Source organism: Patagioenas fasciata, chromosome Z (assembly GCF_037038585.1).
Source record: "Patagioenas fasciata isolate bPatFas1 chromosome Z, bPatFas1.hap1, whole genome shotgun sequence".
NCBI lineage: Eukaryota > Metazoa > Chordata > Aves > Columbiformes > Columbidae > Patagioenas > Patagioenas fasciata.
The window spans coordinates 80,689,677-80,714,941 of NC_092560.1; the positions used below are offsets into that span (position 1 = coordinate 80,689,677).

General features: G+C 37.9%; 1 protein-coding gene across 1 annotated transcript in view; it reads right to left on the reverse strand.

The window, feature by feature from the left end:
* Positions 1 to 914: 914 nt before the first annotated feature.
* Positions 915 to 25,265, reverse strand: part of RIT2 (Ras like without CAAX 2) — a 180,994-nt gene continuing 156,643 nt past the window's right edge. The window contains exon 5 of the mRNA XM_065861039.2: positions 915 to 2,063. Coding sequence (XP_065717111.1) covers positions 1,836 to 2,063 — 228 coding nt within the window. The 3' untranslated portion in view covers positions 915 to 1,835. The remainder of the gene's footprint in view (positions 2,064 to 25,265) is intronic.

Sequence of the window (25,265 nt, forward strand, 5' to 3'; positions counted from 1 at the left end):
TTGGACAAGCACATCTCTTTGTCTCTAGGATGCTTGACCTAAAATCTATATTGCAATACAGGTAAAATAATAATAGTAATTACAATAGTATAAATACAGACTTTAGCTGTTGGAGGCATGAAAAAGAAAATTCACCTTAAACATGTGTGTGTTTGTATTTCTCTGAAATAATCTTTCCAAAATAGAAATAAAACCACATATAATCTAACTAAATACAGTAAAGTAGTACATTTGATGGGGAAATTTTGACAGGTCAAAAAATATCACTGAATTTTATTGAGAGGATAGGAAACTGGATAAAAATCAACAGATTATAATAAATTCAAATTCTTTATAAAGCCATAACGTCTTCAAATTTAACTGAACAAAACCAATCAGCTGCCCCTCAGATCATCCAAACTATAATTAATTGAAAACCTGCAAATTAGTCACAGAAAAAAAAAAATTTAAAACATGCATATTTTTTCTAATCTTATCATTTCTCACTCCAGAAGAGACACAAATGACACTGACTGCAAGTATTGTTTCATGTAAATCACAATCTTTATTTTTTTGACGAAATGTATGCATGTTTTATTTGTAAAATTTAAAAATAAATCAGTAGTAAAAGAAGTCTGGAGAAAAAAATAAAAAGTCAATGAGAATGCACTCAATTTCATACCAGCTTTAAAAAGGAATATTTAAAAGACCTGTCCAACAGTTTGATCAAACGATTCACTTGGATGGTCAAGGACTGTGAAAGATGACCTGATGTAATTCTCTAGTAAGTCAAGGGTTGAATGTTATATTGCAGGTGTTTTTACATGCTGGAATAGAGCTTTAGTGCTCTGGGAAGGGTTCTGGGAAGCATCAGACAAACAGTACCTTTGTGCACTCAAAAGCATGGTCAATACTGGCACAGTATTGTCATGGTCAAACACTGGCACAGGTTGTCCAGAAAGGTGGTGGATGCCTCATACCTGGAAACATTCAATGTCAGGCTCTGAGGAACCTCGTCTATTTGAGGATGTACCTGATCATTGCAGAATGGTTGGATCAGATGACTTTTAAAGGTCCCTTCCAATCCAAACCGGTTTATGATTCTGACGCTCTCCATGTCTGTAGAACACCACACCTCTGCTATCCAGTCCTGGTGAGGAGACTAGAAGAAACAGAGTTGTAGCCCTGCAGCCTCCAGAAAGCTGGAGTATAACTTGTGCTGTGCTTGCTAACTCTTCTTGTTAAGTTGAAAGGTCACAATGAGGATGGGGCTCTACAAGGTCAAAATTGGGAGCCTCTAGCATTCCCTTCAGGCCTTGTTCACACTCACACATCTGCACACAGACACGCACACACGAGGGTTGCGCACAGTCTAACTCTAAAGCTACAAGTGAATGAAAAGCTGAAAGGCAAATCCTAAGTCCTTTAACAGTCAAAATGTCCATTGAAATCAATGTTATTCATTCCTGGGATGGTGACATGATGCATGCATGTAAAGAGGAGGCAATAAGTGCATCCCTTGTCCTACAACTGGTGGATGCTAGTTCTGCCTTGGATGCTGGCTTAATTCCTAACATTTGAAGACTGGTCAGGGATGATAGGGCAAAAATTACAGTATTTTCTTCACTCAGATTTGCAGAAAAGGGATGAGAGGATATGCTAAGTGACTTTATCTATAATACAGAGGAGCCACATTACAACCATGAATTGGGCCTTCAAGGAGCTACTTCTGTATGACGGCTGAAGGGAAGGAACACCAAGACCTGGTCTGGAAGATTCTGTGTCACTTCTGCCTTTTTGAACTGTTACAGGTTGCTGTTGTCAGGTCCTGATGGGTGGCTCGCAGGGAATTGCCATCAGGTTGTACTTCCCTTTTTTTTCTTCAGAGATCCTTTCAGCTTCCGCCACAAACTATCCTTCCTCTTTATTTTCTTCTCTACCGTAGGCACTGAAGACTCTTTCCTTCGGATTTCCCTCACTAGTCCATGAAAGACATCATCAATGTAGAAGCGGAGGGCAGCTGAAGTCTCAAAAAAGGAGCAGGAGTATTCTCTGGCTAAGCTCATACCTTCTTCTGTCGAGACCTACAAGGAAAAGTCCACAAGTACCAGTTAATGCACAGAACATGAATCAACACGAGAACATTACAATAAAGTCTGACTTTTTTGGATATTGCAAATCATCCACTTTTAATTCTACAGGAATATATTCTAACAGTACCCCACAAAGAAGATTCAAGAGTGAAAGAATCAGACTGAACCCATGAGATGCTTGAACAAAGCATCCTGACAATATTAATGTGCTCATTTATCTTATTTATCTTATTTTCTTAATTTTGATGAACTTTTTTTTTTTTTTTTCCCCAGGCATTTTCTCTCTTTAGCACAGTAATCCTGCATAGTTTGATAGTGCTAGTACCTGTATTGCACAGGCTGGAATGGGTGGCCAAAAGGACTTACACAGAAATAAGGTCCTAGAAAGTCACTGTTTGACACTAACCTAATCCTGGAGGTAACTCGACTCTTTAAACACACCAACTTTCATACCCAAAGATTTTTTAGCAGTGTCAATTTCTGAGCATGCCTTTAAGTGTTTTGGCTAGTAATCCTATCACTGAGCTTATATCTGAGCTGTGTGAAGATCCAAAATATTTTTATTTTTCAGCTCATCTTCCCCTAGTGGATTTGTTTACTGGAGAATATGGAGAGAACATGGAGGAAATGTGTTTTCGTATTCTGAGGAACTGTACAGAGAGAAATCACTATGAAGCTAGAATTTGCCTGAATTTTGAAACAGCGATCTTCTTCGTAAAATTTCCATCTTGGGTATGTCTTGACATTTGACCTGCCAGACTGCTAAATGGAAGCATACTTAACCTGCTCATTCTTGTGTGGTTTAAATAGAGTTTAAATGTTTATCATAAGGAGTACCACTGCCTACCACTTAAGGTACTTTTTGCACTTTGGGAGCTCATCCAGTAGCATTAGCAAGTCTTCAGTAAAACAAGGAGAAAACCCTATAAATATCTAAATCTTGAGTTAGCTTTCCAGCCAGTAAATTATCTTTCCAGCCAGTTTTTTCTTTTCTGTATTTGAACATAAAACTGAATGAAAGAAACATATGAATGAAATGTTTGATGTATATTCAAATTCTAGGTGAGAAAATTCATCCTTTGTCTTCATTTGTATTTAGATATCATTATTCATGCAAGTAACTTTCCAGTCATGCGGATAAAAAAGCAAAAAAAAGGTACTTTCAGACAGCCTTGTGAAAGGGTAGATAGTAAGTTATGAAAAGTCTCAATCACTACAATTTCTGTTTTTCTTATTTCTACCTCCATACATCAATGTGCATTTGTGTTTATCAGGGAAATAAAACCTGATGTTTGAAGATACAATCAAAACCTCTCTAACTCACAATGAAAAAAGTGTCCTTTAGGACAAAGTTATGACATCACCATTTATTTTTTTTTTTTCTTTTTTTGTGTAAAGCTGGACACAGAGAGGAACAGGATTTTGAATAGAAGAGGAAATCAGCAAATTCCAGTCTGGAGGTAAATCTACACCAAGTATATACCCGCTCAATGTAGAGCAGGGAATTCTTCCCCATCACTTTTGCATTTAGTCGCAAACTTTGTAGCATTAATAGGATGATTTGTCTGTGCTACAGGTACCATTTTACTGTAATTAAGAATACTGTAAGGGTAAGCAAGTAGGTTGTGTGCCAGCCTGCATATACTCACTGACACAATGAAAGATTGTTACCATCTTCCAACTGGTATAATTGCCAACCTTTGGCAAACAGAGATGGGTAGCAATATGGTGTTTGTTTTTCTCTGGGCAGCTGTGTAAGCAAAATACCTGATTCAACATGTCTATTGGGCACCATTGAGAAATTGATTGTCTGGACAGAAGACTATTTTGGTCTTTTTTTTGATATTATGAACACATTTTTTCTTTGCTATGCCTTGCTTGAGCTGTAGGGGTGTTTTTGGTTTTATTTTGTTAGAGACACTGCAGTTCTGAGCAAATGATTACATAGAGCTGTAGTTCAAGTGGAGATTTCATACATTCATTACCAAAAAGGAAAAAAAGAAAAAAAAAAAAAAAAAGAAGAACATAAATTGAAACATCCTTATATTTAAGAATGGGAGGTTAAATCTAGTGAGGATATAAAAACATAAAATCTCAAATATTAAAAATTACCTTTTTCTTTCCTCTGTGATTTTCTAGTTCACTTCTCTTTTGTTCCACTCTTTTTTTTTTTTTTTTTCTTTTCTTGTCTTTTCTAGTATCAAAACTACATTTTTTTTCCCACCCGCAAGGAGGAACAACTGCAGGGAAGACATGCTATGCTACTTAATGAAACAAGACTGCTAAGAGCAATGAGAACTGGAGAATACTCAGGAGAAATAAATCGTGCAGAAAAACATCTTCCCAGTCTCTATGTGGCTAGAGGCTTGTAACATGGTCAAATCTGGCTGGATTTCTATAAAAAGCAGTAAAGCTTGGTTTTAGACTCCAGAGTTTCGAGCCAAATTGCAGAGACAACATTGAAGTTATTAATGGTAATTGTTTGTTTCAAAGCATGATATTTTTCTTAAATCTTGCCCTAAGGAACTGATTAACTGCTCTGGTGAAATTTTATGAACTAATTCAGCATGAGGAGGACACCTGGCACAAACAATTTCAGGACATTTAGTTGAAGCTTCAAGGCTGAATACTGGTTTCTCTGAAATCTAATGTTGTCATAATTACCACTACTGCTTCCAACAACAATTAAAATAAAATAATTTAATTAATCTGTTTTCTGAAGAAACGGTAAATATATAGAGATGTCTAGAGGAAAAATAGATATTTTTCATTTCAGTTTGTCAAGGGGTTAGACACCTATGCAATGAGAAACAAGGGATAAAGCCCTTGAGGAGGTCACTGACTCCCACATAATTCCAGGGATTTACCTTGTTCCCATCTTATTGCCAGAACAGAAACTATATCATAGAAATCCATCCCAAATCTGCAGAGCTCAGGGACTTGTTGACAAATTACAGCTTCCAGGGGCCTCTATCAGAGCAAGATACGATCTGTCAGCGTGACACAGACTGACAGGTTAGGGAGAGAGGTCATTCTATTGAATATATATCTAGGAAGCAGAGCTTTAGATCTCATTTTTAGAGTAACCCTCTGTGATTGAATTTGGCATTGTTTTCCAGAGTATAATTCTAGTTATATTGATTGCAATTTAGTTTATTCCTTTGCTGGTAAATCTTAAGAAGGGAATGAAGGAGGAAGACTGGTGTAGCAGTGATAATGAAAAATTAAAATCTAAGAGCTGGCAGAAGCTTTCTGAGTTTGATCCAAACTTTAAAAACTGTGATTATTTGAATCAGGACTTACAGAAGCAAGTTGTGAAGCTCTCAATATCACCAAAGAGCAAAACGCCCCAGAATGACACGTCCACAGAACGGACAATGAAGCTTCATTAATATGATGTGTGAGCCCCAGGAGAATAGTCTCTTCATGTTTTCCTTGCAAATTGAATGGTTCTGAGTGCACATTTTGTTACATGTTAGTTGAGAGGGAAGATATACCAGTTACAACACCATGTGGACTGTGGATAGCACACAGGACTGTAGGCTGAATTTGAGATTTTTTCTTCTCTGGATAGTTCACGGCAGCTGGAACACAGCACAACTTCATGCAGACAGGAAGTATTCCCTGGCTACAAACCGCATTTTACAGTATTAAGATTCTGTTTGTGGTTTTTGCAAACCTCCCCTGGAAAATTACAAGTGAGATTAAATGTAATGCTGACAGCCTGCGAAAGCCATGATGGATGAGCTGCCATCTTTAAGACAGCCAGTTCCCGCTAAGGTCAGCTCCTGCATGACCAAAAGAAGAACAAAAAGCCACCCTGGCTGGATGGTGGGTGGGGAGGCACTGGCAATCATTGGCCCCCCTAGGCAGAGCATAAAAGTGTCTGGTTCTGAAAAGGAAAGTACAAAGAAACTAAACAGATCAACAATATACCTCTGCCCTTGGACTGTTGTGAGCTGGCAAATCTCCATCAGGATCAGATTATTTTGTGTTCAGCTTTGTCTCTCCTTTGGTTAAGGCAGCAACAGAAGCATCCCAAATTAGATTTCATTGGAAGATTGTATTAGTAGAGTTAACGACATCACCTTGGTTGAGCTAGTGGTGGTCTCCATGCAGAAAAGTAATGTGTTTCCACATGCAACAGCATGTTCTAGTTGCTCTACTTCAGCTGAATTTTCCAGCTTTTCCCGTGATTGGGGTCTACACATTGCCATGGAGAGTTCTGAAGGCTGGAGGTAGAGTACAAAGACTTACAATGATTCTCCTAAATTTTTGTTAAGACTTCCACCCTGGAAATCCTCATTAACTTTGCAATGGGAAGCAGAGTGATAATTTTGCATAAAAAAATCTTATTCTGTGAATATTTTTACTGAAGACATGAGGTCTTGATCACTAATCAGAGACAGAAGGGAACACATGTTGCTGAACAGAGTGCTCATCTAAATCTCACTGAGGGTAACAGGAGGAATCCCAGTGGTTTTTCATCAAGCTCTTTATTTTTGATAGGCAATAACTTATGTGAGCTGAAAAAACAACAGTTTAAGAAGATAGGGAAGGAAACAACATCTTGAGCAGCCTTGTTTGCACCACTGTGGTGTTTTCAGCCTCCCCTGGGTCACTTGGGAGTTGGGTACCCAGTCAAACAGACATGTTGGACAAAAAATTCCCATTATGCAAGAGTAGTGAGTCGAGACATGAAGGCAACCCCTCTGTGCAGTCAGAGCTCCTACCATATGGGAAAGATGACCTTCTATGTGAGAGAAAGGTAGCAATGATCAGTTACTTCTGGCAACCTAACACGCCTGCTGCTTGGATCATAGCCTGAGCAAGATGGTATGAGGACCTTGCAGCCTGAAAAGTTCTGTACATAAATAAATGCTGGAAAGCACCAGAAATTTCCTCATCCTAATTTTGGCCAGAGTAGAAATATACTGACCAAAAGTCAATGGTCTCGTGACCCTATAAGTAGCAATCCTAAAGTGAGACCCTTTGAGCTCTCTGGATCACAGTAGACTGTGATCACAGTCTCCCTCTGACAGGATGCTGCCAGGACTGATTTCACAAAATTGGTGAATTGCCCATTGAGAATGTCACATTACAGTGAGTCATTCACTAAATTTGAGAGAGAAATTTTAGTAATGGATATACCTACACGTATACCATATGTATATAGTGCTCACTGGTGTGTGTATGTGATCTTTAACCCTGTATGTATGCCTTTCACGCCCATATCTATGTGTGTGCATATGTGTATATGATTTCTCTCTTTTGTAGGTATGGTGTGACTCTGCTGTCATCAAATCTGTAATCAAGTCACTGTATTGACTATAAAAAATTTCATTGAATGATTTTAAATCACTTAATCACCTTTCAATTAAGTGTTATTAGAAAACATATATTAATCTTGTGACCTACCTCAATAAATTTCAAATTTTTGCTAAACCCAAACGGTGTTATAATCCACCAATGACAACCACAGTAAATGAGAAAAGGAGTAGGAACAGCCACAAGTACTCTGAATGATGTCTAGAACAGATCCATGTGCTTTTGCTTTACCTCTGGTGGACTTTTTTTCTGTTTTCAAACAGGCCCCATTACACAAAACAAGAACCAGATGCCAGGTTGTGTATTAGTACCTGGATATCAGTTTAAAGACAGGCAGGCAATCTAGAATCTAGGTTCTCTTTCGATCACAGTCCATGTTATGCATCTGGAAAGTGAATGCCATCACACACAATAAAAAACAAAAAAATTGTTATTGCCTACTGATATGAAAGATTTTTATTTTTTTTTTAGTTCCAGCACTGACCACAGAGTTTATCCTGAAGGCACTCGCACACAGCACCGGTGATATTTCCTCATTAAGGCTGAATGACAACCAGAACTGAGCAATTTTCAGTAATCTTAGTTCACCACTCTGTGTTTAAGGTATCCAGATGAAACTAGGTGGTTCCTGGCCACCCAGCCAGTGTCACACACTGATAAGCATCAGTGACTTACACAGCAATTTGGACAAAAACAAGCTCTGTATTTTGATATATGGGACTGAGTCCAGTGAAGCCTGAGCTGAGTGTTCCTACATTGCCACCTGCCTTTCCTGGAGCCGAAGGCTTTCACTATAAGCATTTGATTCTATTTTTGACAAACATGGAACCCAAGCTACTAACCCAAAAGCAAATCTATTATACCTATGTCACTTTGACAGTTATTCATTTTTTCCTTGGACAAGTGTTGTATCAACAGGCATGGTGGCAGAGACTTTCCACAGGCTAGTATGAGGAGCTTTCCAAGTGTGAAATGCTATTGTTCAGGTCAAAGCTCAAATACTTGGATATTACAGCAGTGGCTGGGGTTGAAAACCTGAGCAGAACCAGATAAAACAGAAAAATCAATCTTTCTGTCTTTTTAAGATAAGGAGCACTGTTGTTATTTGTTCACATAGTATTTTTCATGGAATATTCTTTAAAAAGAAGGAAAAAATGTTTCATGCCCTTATTGCCTCGCTTCAAATATTTACATTTATAAACTGCCTATCATATTCCTATCACTGAGCGATGACATGCCTGAAACGAGGGGGAAAAAACAAGATCAAGTGGAAATCAATTCAGGCCGAAGGCTTTGTGAGTAACCACTGTTTCCTCTTTATGGCCAGACATTCAATATGACTCTGTTTCAGGTTTAAACAAATGCATACAAAGTGCAAAAGTAAAACAAAAATCCTCAGTGTTAAAGTCTGCATCACCCTCTCCATCACCCTCAAACAAACATTGTTTTGTTTCAGAATTTTAAATGAATTTTATAGTGAATTATTAATTAAAGATATAATGTTGAAACTTTTTCTTCTGCAAACATAAGCATTTTAACCTATATGTATAATCCTATTTGCAAATGTATACACTTCAGTTACCGATTTGATTTGGTCAAAATTCCATTAGAATTCACAACTAGTTTCTGCTGACACAAACTAGCACTTTTCATCCAATCAAACATGTGCACCTTATTTTTCTCCTTAGCCCCTGGGGAAGCAGACACCTATTTTCTACAGTCTGAGAAGCAAATGAGTAACATGCTGCAGAAATGTGAGAGGAGAATTTCATGTCAACATCATTATTCTTAAATCCATTTGGAAGTCTTCAGTAGTAATTAGTTGAAAAAACCCCACTTCAACTTCATGGCAGACACTTCTGCAGGCTCAGCTTTGCCAGCTTTCTAGATTACAAGGCTAGATGAGATAAAAGCTGCCATTCAATTAATCATTAGTGTGAGGGTATTTCAATTAGTTCTGTTTCTCTTTCTCTGTCCCAGAGTTACATGACAGAAGGTGTGTTACAAGTTTTTCCTGTTTTCCTTCCTGCCTTGCCACTCTGTGATACTTTTAACTGGTTTCACATATAAGGCCAAAATGGGACCTAGCATGAATGGCTATGACTGTAGACAGGATTAGCAGAAGAGAAGATGCAGTCTACCTGTGTGAATTTATGCCCTGACAGACTGGTTGGTATAGAAATAGCACATCGCACAGTACTATGCATTTCACATCCTGAGCTGTTCCAACCTCTGTAGGCACCTGCATTACAGAGGCTTAGATATTCTTTCCTTTCCCCTCTAACCTCACCTTTGCATTTGGTCAGGAAGGAAAACAAGGCTTTAACAATACTAAGAAAATACTAAGACTGTCAGGAGCTTCTGTGATGAGCTTCTTGGCTCATTTTCAAGAGGTATAGTATGAAGACTGTGAAATTATAAAGCTAATTTGCTTATTTTGTAAAGAAAAACTGGATATTAGTCTTTCAAAAAATTAAATGTCTAGACAAAACCAGAGATATTCTTCTGTCTCAAATTAAGTATTTCTTATCTGGTTAGTCACTAATTCAGGACGTGAAACACAGCTTAAATTCTTTGAGGCAGGAAAAATTGTACTCTCACTCAATCCAAGAGAACTGCAAATTATTGAGAACTGATAAAGTAATCTGATGAAGCATCACTGAACGCTTGTTCTTACACTCTTCACTGCTGATCATTGTTAGACTACATTTTCTCTGCTAGGTCATTGCTACACTCTTACATGAAAACTTTAAGCTATCAGTTGCTATTTCATAAAATGCATTTGTCTTACTCTTTTTCATATGAAAAAATTTGGATCGAATGCTAATTCATACTTGAATACTTTCTGGAGATTTTTAGCATCTTTTGTGATGGAGATTACTGCCCAACACTGATTTCAGTCTAGTCTTTCTCTCAACTTTGAATTTTCTTTTTCCTCACTTTGAATCCTCAGTATCTTTGTAACACAAAGGCTATGCTTCCAGGTAATTTCATTCCTGCTTTGAGCAAATGTTTTGAGTACAGAGAGACATTCCCTACGCAGTTACCTAGTTGCAAAGCAAATGAAACACAAGAGGCTCCTAGGTCTTTTGTTTCCAACTTGTGATAATGTCACTTCATTATTTCACAGATGCAATGCTAGATAATTACATCAACATGTCATTTCACATAAAAAGCACTAAGGAATTGGGGTGCTGTCTGTAGATTAGACTCCAAAGTTGTTCTATACTACAGATTGTACTCTTTTGGCTTTGTCTTGTCAAAAGCAAGACTGATGAGTGGGTTAAAGCATCTTTATACCAGGAAACACTTCTAGAGAGATGGCCTCGGGATCTGACTGAATTGGATACTCAAAACCACATGATCTTGCATCAGTCAGCAATAGCTCTGGGACTAATTTGAAGAGAATGTGGAAGTGTTAAATCCTTAGCATCAGTCTTCATGATGAACAAGTGCAGGTCAATTGCTCAAAGCATTTTTCAGAGATCTGACAATTTTCTAAATTGTCCATCATCTTTAAAGGTACTTTGATTGCAATGCTCAACTGAAGACCTTGATGGCCATAAAATCGTTGCAAAAAGTAGAGGTTTCTACATACGTTGAACTTGGAACTTTCACAGGAAGACACCAGGTTTTGTAGGGAAAAAAAAAAAAAAACACAAAAAAACAAAAACAAAACAAAAAAACTCACAAGAATTGCAGTTTTAGTTCACAAGAAATTAAAATATTTCCATTTTTTGTAAGTAACAACAAAAAAATCAATTATCTGCTAAAAACAGATAGTTACTAAAAGAATTCTGCATGAAAGAAGTTGCAAATGTACATTTTGTAATTTTTTTTTTTAAGCAAATAGAAAGTTAGTAATGATGAACACTTATTTTAACACTGCAAGTGATTCCTATTTTTTTTTTTTTTTTTGAGAATAAGTTAACTGTCACTTCAATACAGCATCCTCCAATTTTTTATCTACCCACGGGCTGGGGCAGGCTGTTTTCATTTATGTGTTAGACATTGGAATTCTGCTAATCACTTGAATTCAGTTCTTCATTAAGTCTCAGGCACTAAGCAGATTCAGCACCAAGTAAATACACCTAATAGCTGGTAGTCTATGCAAATGTCTCTGTCATTATATTACTTTGAAGATGGGAGTAACACAGCCTCTGACAGCAATATTTTGTCCTTAAAACACTCTGCTGACATAAGAAGATAAGGAAACAGAGCAGGGGTGAGTGAGAAGGGCAGAGCAGGATGCTGCTTTCAGTGTCCTATTTTCCACAGTTTTATGTTGGAGATTGTGAAATGTGATACTAGAAATTTGAAGGAGATCAGAAAGAAATCTGGAGAGCTAAATAGAAGACAAGAAAGAGGTTGAAACAACTATACACTATTTGTGTGTGTTTGTACATGTAGTCACAAAGGAGAACTGTAAATGAAGTAAAAAATCCCACATAAACAAGTGAAAATACTGGTGATTCACACAATTGAAATGATCTCTCAATATAAAGTATCCAAAACTTGTGTTCAGTTAAATAGATTGGTTTTAGATTGCTGGAATTAAGCTCTGAAATTTCCCTTTACACTCAAGCTGAATATGAGCTTCCAACACTAGAATAAAAAAGTCACAAAAAATATCTGTTCCAAGTACAATAAATAGTATTTTGTGTCCTAACATCACATATTGCTTCACAATGTATGGAGCACAACGCACATATATTCTGATGTACAGTTTTCACATCTAAACTCACTCCCAGACACAGCTTGCAGGCAAACACAGAGCACTACCTTACCAGGTTCCTGGCAGTAAAAAGAAAATTGCATCAAATCTCTTCCTTCTCCCTCCATCTATGTGTGATTGTCGTCTTCTGAGATTCAGAGATACAGTCCAGGCTGCCGAAGTGAGTATTTGACAGAAGGGAGGCAAAGGAAGAATTTATAATGGATTTACAGAGATTTGAACTGCAATGGAATAATTTAATATTTTTTTTCAGAAGCCGTTTGCTGAACTAAGCAAGTGTTGCAAATGTATGAGGTATCAAAGTACTTTATGCACAACTTACAGAATGTTTCACCTTTCTGTTTGAGTTCGTTTTCATAGAAAAAGTTATTTGATCAAAATGGGAGGGGTTTTTTGTTTGTTTTTGTTTGGTTTGGTTTTGTTTGTGTTTTGTTTGTTTGTTTTTGTTTTCCTCTGGAACATGTAGTTACTTTTGAGGGTTTAGTAATTTTGAAGTTTATTGAGAAGGTTTGTCAAACAATCTTATTAAGGGAAATGCTTGCACAGTATCTTCATTAAAGTACTGATATTGATCTTCCCCACATCAATATTAGTTGAGGCAAAATATTACACTTTTGCAGAATATGAATTGACTGAAAAAATTAATGAGAGTTTCACTGGAGTCTTCCCTTTCAGCTTCTTTCTAATTTGTTGAAAGGAGGGCTCATGGGTGAGCAAGAGGTCTTTTCCTGGTCACAGAAACATTGAAAGAGAGAGACTCATGACATAAGAACCTTAAAACAGTAATGACAGATACATAAGGAGCATCCACTGAGCTCCGTCATGTGATGTGGTCTGCCAGAGTAGACAATGCATAATAAAATATTGAGTCTGAAGAACTGTATATGAAGGGGATAACAATGAGAAATGAATGTGCTGATGGAAAAAAAAAAAAAAAAAAAAAATCTTACATAGCCAATGGGTAGGAAGTGTTGTAAGAATACATTTAGCTAATTAGATGTAACAAGCTCTCTTATTGCCTGCTAACCTCACCCAAATTGCCTTACTTTTGCTGCAGGCTAAGAACATACATCCGGGTAGTTTCCATGGTACTTTGTTCATACATCTACGCTTAGCTTGTTCTGTCAGCAAACTCCCCCAATCCAGCCACCAGTTTCTGTGGATAACCCTTTTGTATTTGCTGCCTTTGGGTTTTGATTTATACTCAGAAAAATGAGAACCTTAAGGTAAGCAAAGTAACAGCTAACATCCGGCAGAATCTGAACCTCATCAAATATAGCCCCAAACTTTCTTGCATACATCCTCAAGATATCTTGGATACTTTACTAACAGAAATTTAAGGAATTATGATGCTTGAGGATTAATCAGTGGATTTTTTTCTAGAATCTTAATTTTCACTAAAGGCAAATGGGTTGGCTGGGATGCTAGTTTGTGTCTGTTTCCACAAGGAGAGGAAATATTGAAGAGACAAGAAGAGGGAAGCAGAAGACAAAAAGTGGAAGATTGGTAGAGGGGAAGAAGACAGATTATTTCTTTATATGCTAGCTTGGGAGTAGAATGAGAAAACAGTTTCTTAACAAACAGAATAGTGGAAACTTCTTGCTCAAAGCATCTGTTTAACCTCCTCTAGCCATGATGTATCCATTCAATGATGCAGATATTCTTTTGATGTAAAAAATATACTGTGTTAATACACCCTGGGAGCCCAAATCATGATTACAGTTGATAAACTCATATTCCTACCCAGTGGAACAGAGTTTTCAGTCCTCCACTGCTAAAGCTGTAGCTCAGTTTACCTAATGGCATGTGTGAACGTGCATCTACACACATAAACACACACACACAACAAATGTTGCTTGGACCAGATAAGCCTCTCCAGTATACCTGACAGAAAAGCCTGACCTTACAGCAAAACTCGGATGTGGATGATGACAAAACACTGCTTTAAAGAGCGCCTTTGGTACCAGGAGGCATTCAACATCGGCTCCCTTGCAGAATAGAGCTGGTTGTTGACATTTATTTACTTCCAATGTTTCAGTCAGTTAGCTAGTTCAAACCTGCAGTCTGGCCAGAATCTGGAAAAGGCACTATAAAGGTGAAAAGACAGCTTGTGTAGTGCAGATGCCGTAAGCCAGGATGTCCTCTCATCTCTTCTGAAGGTTTTCCAGAAATTCTTATAGGAAAAACAGTGGGTCATAAACTGGAGTACCAGCAGCCAGGTGAACCACTGCTTCTGCATCCTCCCAAACACAAAAGATTGGAAATGGAGGACAGGAAACAGATAACACATAAATTATTATAATGATATAAATAGTACTATGTGGGAGATAAAAAATGACTTAAAACATAGAGAGTATTAAGGGCTAAGGGGAAGAAAGATACAGCTTTTCAGGAATAACCTAATCTGGCTGATTAATTATTAACTGTATTTTCTCGCTGATAATCATGGTGGCTGGTAGGTAAATCTGGAGCTGGTGCAGATCGCCATGCAAGCCTGGAAGAGCAACACCATGCCTCAGACTATAGAGTGGAAATGTAACATCTTTATCTGATTATGCAGGTATAACAATGAGAAAGACAAACAATAAGACATTTATCGTGGTTGTTAATTTTTTTTTTCCTTAAATACATAAATAAGCCTAGGTTTGGGGGAATGAAATTGCTGGTACTAAAAACAACAGCTTGTGAAAAAGAGTAAAAGCTTGAAGCCTTAACAGTTACTGTCACTAGCAATTCAGGACATGTTATCACCCCATTATTTTTTTACCCTTGGAAATAAAATGTGTGTTATTAAATAGCCTAGGAAACGACAACTGCCTGTGGTAAAGTTTTGTTGTACTTGATGGAGGGAATATTAATAAGTGGATATATATGATTTCTTTGAGAAAAAAGATGCAGGAAAAGAAACACATATCTCATTTCAGAGAAAGAGACAGTTACTGTGGCTGACATGAATGATTCAAGCTGCAATTAAATATATTCTTCTAAAATAGGTATAGAAATCAGTGAATTATAGCATGGTTTAGAATATAAGAGATGTCTCTAAGTCAGTTTCCAAACTCCTGCTCGTACTGGTTCGAATCAGAGCAGATTACTCACTTCATATCCAGTCAAGTTTTGAACACCTCCAAGTAAGAAAATCTCACAGCCTCTCTGGGCACTTGTTCCACTCTTTAACCACTCTCATGATAAAAAAAATCTCACAATTAATTAGATTTTCTTGTGCTGCCAAACATTTTTTATTCCTTCACATCCTTTAACTGTGCACCTCCAAGAAAAATCTGATTTTGTCTTCATTCTGCAGATTACTAGGAGGATGAAGACAGTCAGATGGTTTTGCTTGTGTTCGTGGAGCTGAACAAATCCACCAGCTCTGGTCTGTCAGCCTCTCTTGTTACTTTTTTTCTCTTGGGGATTTCTGCTGAACTCATTCCAGTACACGCAGGTATTTCTTATCCTGAGGAGCCTAAAAGGGACACAATACTCCACATACATTCCCACAAGTGCTGAATAAAGGTCCAAGGATCATTCCTTGAACCTGAAGGCTAAACTATTACACATCCAACCCAGGACACACCTGGACAGGTTCACTGTAGATTTTTCATTCATAGAATCACAGAATGTTCTGAGTTGTAACGGTCCCACAAGGATCAAGTCCAACTCCTGTCCCTGCATGTGACAACTCACAGCTCACACCATGTGTCTTGAGTGTGTTGTCCAGTCTCTTCTTGAACACTGTCAGGCTTGGGGCTGCGACACCTTCCTGGGGAACCTGTTTCAGTGTTCCATCACCCTCAGGGTAAAGAACCTTTTCTTAATATCCAACCTAAGCCTCTTCTTCAGACTGAACAAACCAAGTGACTTTAGCTGATCATCATATGTCATTCCCTTCAAACCCTTCACCAGCTTTGTAGCCCTCTTCTGGACACTCTCTAGTAGCTTAGTGTCTTTCTTGTCCTGTGGTGCCCAGAACTGTGCAGAATGCTCCAGGGGAGGCCGCACCAACACAGAGCAGAGCAGGACAATCACCTCCCTCGCCCGACTGGCAATGCTGTGTTTGATGCACCCAGGACACGGGTGGCCCTTTTGGCTGCCAGGGTGTACTGTTGGCTCATGTTCAACTTGCCATCGACCAGAATCCCTAGATACTTCTTTGCAGAGCTGCTTTCCAGCATCTCATCCCCCAGTCTGTATGGACAGTCAGGGTTGGCATGTCCCAGGTGCAAAATCTGGCACTTGCCTTTGTTGAACTTAATGTGGTTGGTGATTGCCCAGTTCTCCAGTTTTTCCACATCCCTCTGTATGGCCTTGAGAGTATCAACAGCTTCTCCTAATTTTGTGTCATCAGTAAACTTACTAAGCAATCCCTCAAGTTCTAGGTCATTTATAAAGACATTGAAGAGCACTTGCCCTAAGATGCATCCCTGAGGAACCCCACTGGTGACTGGTCACCTGCCTGACATAACCTGATCTAACCCCATTTACTAGAATCCTTTGAGCCCACCAGCCAATTGCCTACCCAGTGCATTTTGTGTTTATGCAGCTGTGTGCTGGACGTCTTGTCCAGGAGAATGCTGTGAGAAACAGTATCGAAGTCTTTACTGAAATCCAAAAAGATCACATGACAGGCTTCCCTTGGTCAACTAGGTGGGTAACCCTGTCGTAGAATGAAATTAAGTTTGCTAAGCAAGACTTTCCCCTTACGAACTCATGCTGGCTAGATTGAACGTCTGCATTGCCATTCAGATGTTTTGCAAGAACTCCCAGAACAATCTTCTCCATGATTTTGCCAGGGACAGAAGTGAGGCTGACAGGCAACTGCCAGGGTCATCCCTGCTGCCCTTCTTGTAGATTGAGATAATGTTTGCCAGTTTCCAGTCATCTGGGACCTCTTCAAATTCTCAGGACTATTGAAAAATCACAGAGAGAGGTCTCACTATGATGTCAGCCAGTTCTTTAGGCACTGTGGGATGAATCCCATAAGACCCCATCAACTTGTAGGGATCCAGCTGGAGTTGCAAATCCCATACAAGTTCCCAGTTCATTGTGAGTTTATTGTTCACGCAGCCATGGTTTTCCAGCACAGGGTTATGGGGGCCCCCAAATCCATCATCAGTGTTGAAGATTGAGGTGAAGAAAGCATTCTATGTCTTGGTTTTGTCTACGTCCCTGTTCACGAGGTGACCGCACTCGTCAAGTAATGAGCCAATGTTATCTCTAGTTTGCCTTTTGCCATTAATATATTTTAAAAAGCCTTTTTTATTGTCCTTCACAGTACTGGCCAGCTTCAATTCTAGTTGATCTTTGGCAACGTGAATTTCCTCCCTACAGTGGGGAGCAGCATCCCTGTAGTCCTCCCATGTTGCCTGATCTTGTTTCCACTGACCATGTAATTCACTTTTTTTGCTGTATTTCAAGAAGCAGATCCCTGCTCAACCAAGCTAACTTTTTGCCTTGCCTGCTAGACTTTCAACATTTTGGAATTGTCTGGTCCTGTGCTTTGAGTAGGTGGTACTTAAAAAATTACTAACACTGATGGGTTCCAACACCTTCAAAAGCTTCTTTCCAGGGAATCTTACTAAGCAGTTCTCTAAGCAGCCTGAATTCTGATCTTGTCATATCTAGCGTTAAAGTCTTGCTGGCAGTTTTCCTCCTATTAGCAAAGATTTTGAACCTGACTTCTTTGTGGTCATTGTGAGCAAGGGAGTCCCCAGTTGTCCCTTCTCTCACGAGACCTGGTATGTTAATGAGAATCAAATCTAGGAAGGCCCTTTTCCTGTTGGTTCCTTTAGTACCTACACCGAGAAGTTATCATCCAGGTGCTTTAAGAATTTTCTGGACCTGTTGGTGCCAGCTGTATGATATTCCCAGTTGACATCTGGCATGTTGAAGTCCCCCATAAGGACAAGGGCAAATGACTTGGAGGCTTTGCTTAGTTCATTAAAGAATAACTCATGAGTGTCATTGTCCTGGCTGGGTGGCCTATAGGAGACACCCACAATGACATCTAGCTTTATCTGTCTGACGCTTAATCCATCAAGTCATCCATCTGGACTTCCAAGGCCTTTTCTTCAAAGCTGTTGTCTCACCAGTAGTGCCTAACTGGTACTGCTGCCCAGGTGCAGCCTTAGCATTTGCTTTTAACGAAATTCATGTAGTTCCTGTCAGACCAGTTCTCTGGTTTGACGATATTCCCTTCTGGATGTATGTCCTACCTGTCAGTGTATCAACCATACCACAAAATTAAGTAGCACTCATGAAGGCACCTTCTGTTCCAAGATTCATCTCTTGGTAAAAAATATTCAAAATCCTTCTTTGTAATTGACCCATGGGTGATGCTACTAATAATTCACAGTTGGCTGAATTCTGTACCGCTCATCACAACCCTCTGAACCTGGTAGTTCAGCTAATTCTCGTGCACTTTGTAGTCTGTCCACACCACATCTCACTTATTTGGCTACAAGGGTACAATGACAGACTGAGCTAAAAGTCTTGATTGAGTCAAGGTAAACAGAACCATAGAATCATAAAATCATAAAATCATATGGTGGTTTGGGTTGGAAGGGACATTAAATATCACCTAACTTCAGCTCGTCTGCCATGGGCAGGGACACCTTCCACTAGGCCATGTTGCTCAAAGTTTCATCCAGACTTGTCTTAAACACTTGCAGGAATGGAGTATCCTCAGCTTCTTTGTCCCAGTGCCTCACCACCCTCATGATGAAGAATTTCTTCTTAATATCTAATCTAAATCTACTATTTTTATCAGTTTAAATTCATTATACCTTGTCCTATCACTATATGCCCTTTTAAAAGGTCCCTCAAACCAGATCTCTCATCCACAGTCACTCATCTGAAGGCAATCACAAAACTCAGTCAGCTTGTCAGGTGTGATTGGTAAATCCATGCTAGCTGTTCCTGGGCACTTTCTTGTCCTTCATGTGCCTTGAATGTGGCTTTTTGGGAGGATTTCCTTAATGCATGAATCACCATTTCTTTTAAGGCAACTGAGATGGAAAAAATTACGGACACAATTTGTTTAGCTTTAAACTACTTAGCTACGGTATTGATATTTAAAAATACAGACATCAGCACAGGCTGTACAGTTCTATCCAAGAACCTGAGTGTTCACTCACCAGGTGAGTCTCCTATGATTTCAGCCTCACTCAAGCTTCTTCGGAGGGCATAGGTGCAAGAGGATTCAGTAAATAAAGCAAAATTACTGAATTAAATGGAAAAATTCTTACTATTCCTTGGTTCAGGCCCTAAAGACTGAGTCTGGTAGCAAGCAGTCATCCATCCCTGAGTATACAATATAAAAAATGAGTGGAGAAGAAGGGCTGTGAAACACGGGAACATTTTAGGCCATAGATAGCTTAAAATCATCCAAGACAATATATATTTTTAATCCAGAATGATTGCACCTTTTCCAGCTCTGGACGCTGAGACCTATGCATGAAAAAGGTGGCTTACTGTTGCTTTCCTGTGTAGATTTGACCTTTATGGCAATGGTGACTTTTCTCTCATGTTTCTAGTGAAAGAAGAACTCTTTTGATCTATATCCACTACTTAATATTACTTTCATTCTGGAACACATGCTGAACTTTGCACTCCGTCATCTGATGATGGGGCACTCTTCAGACTGCAGAAAAGCTGTACCTATGGGATAAGTAAATAGCTCGTATGAAAATTACACTACATCTCATCTGCAACAAGAATTAACAGTTTTCAATTTCTTTGGTCTTCTAGGGACTGTCTGATGCTGACTCATTTTATTTAATGTTACTAGTGTTCTGTGCATTTGTAACTCATGTTGTCCTGTGAAATCAATAGGGCTACTCATAGAAAATAGAAATGTTTAACTCTGTCTATCAGGATAATAGTTCATTTGTATTGGGTAAGAGTCTCTGTCTTTTCAGCTTTCTTGGGCACAACTAAAACAAAAGTTTGCTGAGCTGGATGTCAGCAGGATGAAGGTACTGCTCACAGAACATCATTAGTTTTATGTCAGCAGCATTCCATCTGACCAAGTGTACCTGGCTCTTGTATGAGCAAACGGACAGCCTGGAAAGCTTGCAGCTAGAGTGGCACATAGCCACAGATAAAACATGAACACTCCAGATTTTGTAGTTATTTTTGATTCCTGATTAAAGGATTCGAGTGTAATATGACAAATTTAGCATCTCTTCCTAAATTCTCTCCCTCCTTGCTAACAAAGTTTGGAGTTTAAAGTTCTAGAGCAACATTTTTAGATATTATAATTTTTTTTTTTTTTCTGAAATCTCTCCAAAAATTAGAAAACAAAACAAAGAACAACATAATGAAATAATAAATACTAATTATTGAAGAGAAGCTTTTTGAAGGGAATCCTACTAGGATTCATGGTAATGGATATAGGAAAAACTATCTTTAGAACACTATTTTAACATTCATTGATACAGTCCAGAAAGCAACAGACATGCAATATTTATCTGTCAAATCAATTGATATAAGCACAAAAAAGAAAACTTAAACAAACTTTAAGCTATACAATCTGCTTTTTGGGTCTAAATCAGAAGCTGAAAAGTTCAAGTTAAATGTGATTAGCGACAATTGCTCTGATTTTGACGCAGTGAAATCAATTATTCACACACTATAGAGGAATAGGTACCATAGTACCTGTGGAGGATGCTCAGAGAATCATATAGGATTTCAAGAGCTCCTTGTCATAATTTCTGTCCTTCATTGTTTCTGGCAATGACACTATATGCCACATTCAAAAACAAGAGAAGAGAAGCTTTTGCCCCATTTAATTCCCACTGAACATCTGTCTTGGAGCCACTGTACTGTCGTATGATGATCAGTTACCACCACCTAACTTCTAGACAGAATGTATTCCCTGCAAGTTTTCCCATCATTGTTCTTTATTTTAAATGGTTCTTCCTTACAATCATTTATGTCCCTTCACTTCTTATCAACATATGCACAGTACTTTTATCACGTCTTTGCTTTCATTTACCTAGGCTAAAGAAATTGAGTTGTCTAAATTTCCTCTGATAGGACCAACATGATATGCTCTGTTGGAATCTGTTCCAATTTGAATTTACCATCATCATCCATAAACAACTACAGCTAATCTTAACTGAGTTTTCATTTGTGTCTTCTATAATACCTTTGATGTTTCCATGCCACTGATAAACATATTACTCCAAATACCTCTTGAAGTGACATTTATTTTATACACAATTGTATGAGGTTTGTGGTTTTTAATCACCCTGTAAGTGACTGATATATCCAAGACTTTCTCTCCTGCCTTACAGTTCATGTGTTCTTGCAAACAGTCTTGATATTAGTCTTTAAGGGCATGGCCTTGCACTTTTTACAATTACATTTAATTCCACTTCTATCACTCCTCTGGGTCACACAGCTTTTCCTCTACAATAATCCTGTCTCTTCTAGATAGAAAATGTTCCCACTTTGTGTTATCAGCAAATTGTGTCAGTACACTCCTGAATTTTTATGCCTAGGTCATTAATGAAAATGTTAAAGATCAGCAAATTGAAGGGCAATACCTACTATTCTTAGGGGTAGATCCAGTTCCAACTGGTGAGATCAGAACCAAAGCCTCCCTTTCTAAAATGTTATTTAAATTTAAGAATGTGCATGTTGTATATGTATGCAGTCTAGCTGTCATAATTCTTTTGCCAGTAAATCACCCATCTCTGTTGGCTGATCTCAACTAACCCATCTGTTACGCTTATACAGAACATAGTGGAGAAAAGGTTGATTTATGAAATGTTGGATGATTATTCCTATTTTTATTAATGTGTGATGGTGACTTCCCAGTTACATTGCATGAAAATAGTCTAATGACATCTCTTCCCATGTGAAAACTCCAAGTTGGCAGACACTAAATGCTCCATGGCAAGGAGCCATGAAGCTGTGTTACTCCAGACACCCCACTTTGCAAATAGTCCTTTGTGTGGCTCCTATCACAACAGGGAGCCCTGGTTTGTGACCCATGCTGGTTGGTGGCACAGTATAATTCCAGTAATCTAATGCCTTGAGGCTTCTATAAGAATTATCTGCACAGGCTTGCTCCTAAGTGCCATTTTTTTGGAGACAAGGATAGAGCAGATGGGGATTTGTGCTGGCCAAACGGTTGGAAGCCAGAGATAAGGAAAGTTTAAAAAAAAATAAAAAAATGAAAAGCCGTGAAAGACAACCCTTTCGTTTGTGTGCTTTGCATTGCCACCTGCCAGGCTAGGGTCTTCTGATCTCCTCTCAGTGAACTGTAGAGGCTGTAGTTGGAAAGATCAGATATACGCTAGGGGCAATCTGTCAGAAACTACTTTGTCACATTCCTCAACACTAAAGTGCATGGAAATAAAAACTATATGTTTAAAACCCTAACTGCCCCACATATGAAAGGACTATTTTAACAGAGAAAAAAACACTGAACTTCCTGTCCTTACATTAGTTTTTCTTTTATTTATATATATATATATATATATATATATATATATTTTAATCTCCTTTGAGCATCTGTACTTTGTTTTTTTGCCTCTGGCAACACAGTTGTAATGTCATTCTCAGGAGAGTACATTGAATTCCATTATACAACAAATTAAATAAAAAATGGCAGAACAAACCAACAGATAAATCCAACAATTATTCTTTAAGTCATTTAAAGATATTATTTGTCTATGCTTTGCCGCAGTATCAGCCCTGTTTGGGCCGCTATTTGGTTATACTTTGTTTTTTCCAACAGATGAGACAAGTAAAGTGGGTATGTTTGCCTTTAAAAAAACAAAACAAAACAACAAACTAACTGTTTAAGTTTAAAATATATATATATGTATTTAAGGGTGTATAAATTGTTCTCAAATAGCTAAAAATTTTTGAGTAGATTTATCACTTTTTATTCAATAACACTTCAATATATCTGATAGATTATGCTGTATAGCATATCTCCTTTCACACTAAAAGTACTCTGCAGATATGCAATGAATTTTTTATGAATTTGTTATATGTTATAATCTTATAATACAAATCAAATCAAGTGATAAGTATCCATATTTTAATAACGGAGAACAGAATAACAGTTAACAGATTTCACATTTTTTTATTTAGCTTATGGGGTGGATATCTTATCTACCCTACTATGTACTAAGAGTCCTGTTGGAGTATTTTCATTTCATTCTAACTTCATTTAACATGGGTCACACACAGGAATAAGCTTGGCATCTTGTTTGAATCTCTGCATTGAAACTATCATGTCCTGGTAGAATTTGGCAGATGGGCAGTTTTTGCTGGAAAGAAGCTAGGCGTCATGATGAGGTCAGTACTGAATTGTACTGGCAAGGTTCTATGTTGGGATGATTTCACAGCCTTTCTCCAAGCTGCTCTCGAGCATAAACATTTCAGTGAGTTTTAGTACTTCAATGAGGTCTAAATGTACTCATATGTTTTGAAAGATAAGTTTAAACGATTAAGTAATTACCCAGACAATATAATCTCTTTAACAGTCCTCACTATATGATTCTTTTCCATGGTGCTCAGAGATTCATAAAGTACTGACTGACCAGTCTGCCTAACACACTCGCAGCAATATTTTTTTTTTTTTTCGTTTTGTGCTAGAAAGCAGCAGGTTGTTAAAATAATTATCAAGTCTAGCTATCCTTCAGTATACCATAGCCTCTGAATAATGTAGTTTCACTCGAATTTATCTAAGGTGAATTCAGCTCTGTGAGTGTATCACTACAATTCATGCTAATTACTCAAGTAAAAGTTAACATCTATTTTGAGCATGTTATCCTCCTTTTTCTTTCATCTCCATTTCTTGCTGACACTTCAAAACTGCCTATCTATTTTGGTTATTTCCATTGTTTGGCTTATGATTGGGGAACTGCTGACTGGTCCTAATTTTTAAAGATCAGGTCCTACAGGTTTTTTTTACCTATGGGATGTTTTCTAAATATTCCCTGAAAAAAAAAAAAAAATCTAAAAATCTACCACGCGTGGATTTTTTTTCTTTCATTTACTTTTAGTGACTTTCTTTACTGTCCCTACAATTATTTTACTAATCTGTAATACTTAGAGTGAATCCAATAAGTGCTTTTGAAAATCAAGACACATATCACATATACATCATCATCCGAGTCACTGTAAAATCAATGACAGTCATCACTCACCAAAAAAACCCAACAAACTAATCAAACAAATAAAGGTCAAAAAGACACTCACTTATATGTGCCCAGTTCCATGTGGTGTCATGCATATTCTTTAAAATTAAAAAAAAAAAAATCATTTAGGTAACAATATTAAGTCTTTTATTGGAAAATATTTACCCTTTAAATTATTTTCTTTTATTTTGTGCAGTCTTTGTGATGCATTCTGCGGGAGACTGTTTTCACTTGTCTATTCCCTCTCCTGCTCCTCCATCTTTTCAGATATTTAAAGGAATTGAGCACAAGAAAAGTGTTTTAGACGCAATGTAGACATTTTTCTGGACCTGGTGAGTTCTTTGAACAAAGAAACATGTCAGTTTTCATTTCCCATTGTAAGTAATCATGGTTATCAGATAAAGAAGTCATCAAAAGGTGTTCTGTGAGCCATTGTGCTCATATAAAGTAAGCTGCAGATTTGTCACTGGAAGAAATTGTCATCCATTTTAAATAACTAATCAGAATAAGCTTCTTCACAGTCTGTAGATCAGCTTTTGAAGACTTGCAGATATCTCCCTCAAAGCAAAAGTTTCTGTCCCACACAGGCAAATGTGGTGAGCAAAAATGATACCAATAAGCAGCTCTTTCCACAGTCACACCTCACATGGCTTTGGACTCATTAAGCATCACATTAGACCTATTTATTTGAGTGCCACTATTCAAAGATTAAGAAACAGAAGTGCCAACAGATATATAATCTGCTTCAGTATTTTTGTCATTACAAGAGTCTCAAATGCACATAATGTGTAGAAATAGTAATATGTAATATTTATAGATTTTAAGGTGCAAATAACTAATCAGACCTCTTGCACATAAACACAGACTATAGAGTTTCATTTGTCTCAGTATCTTGTGTGAAAAGTCATCTGAAAAAGAGAGTATCCAGCCTTGGCAGGAAGGAGACCAGAGAAGGAGAAGATTCTG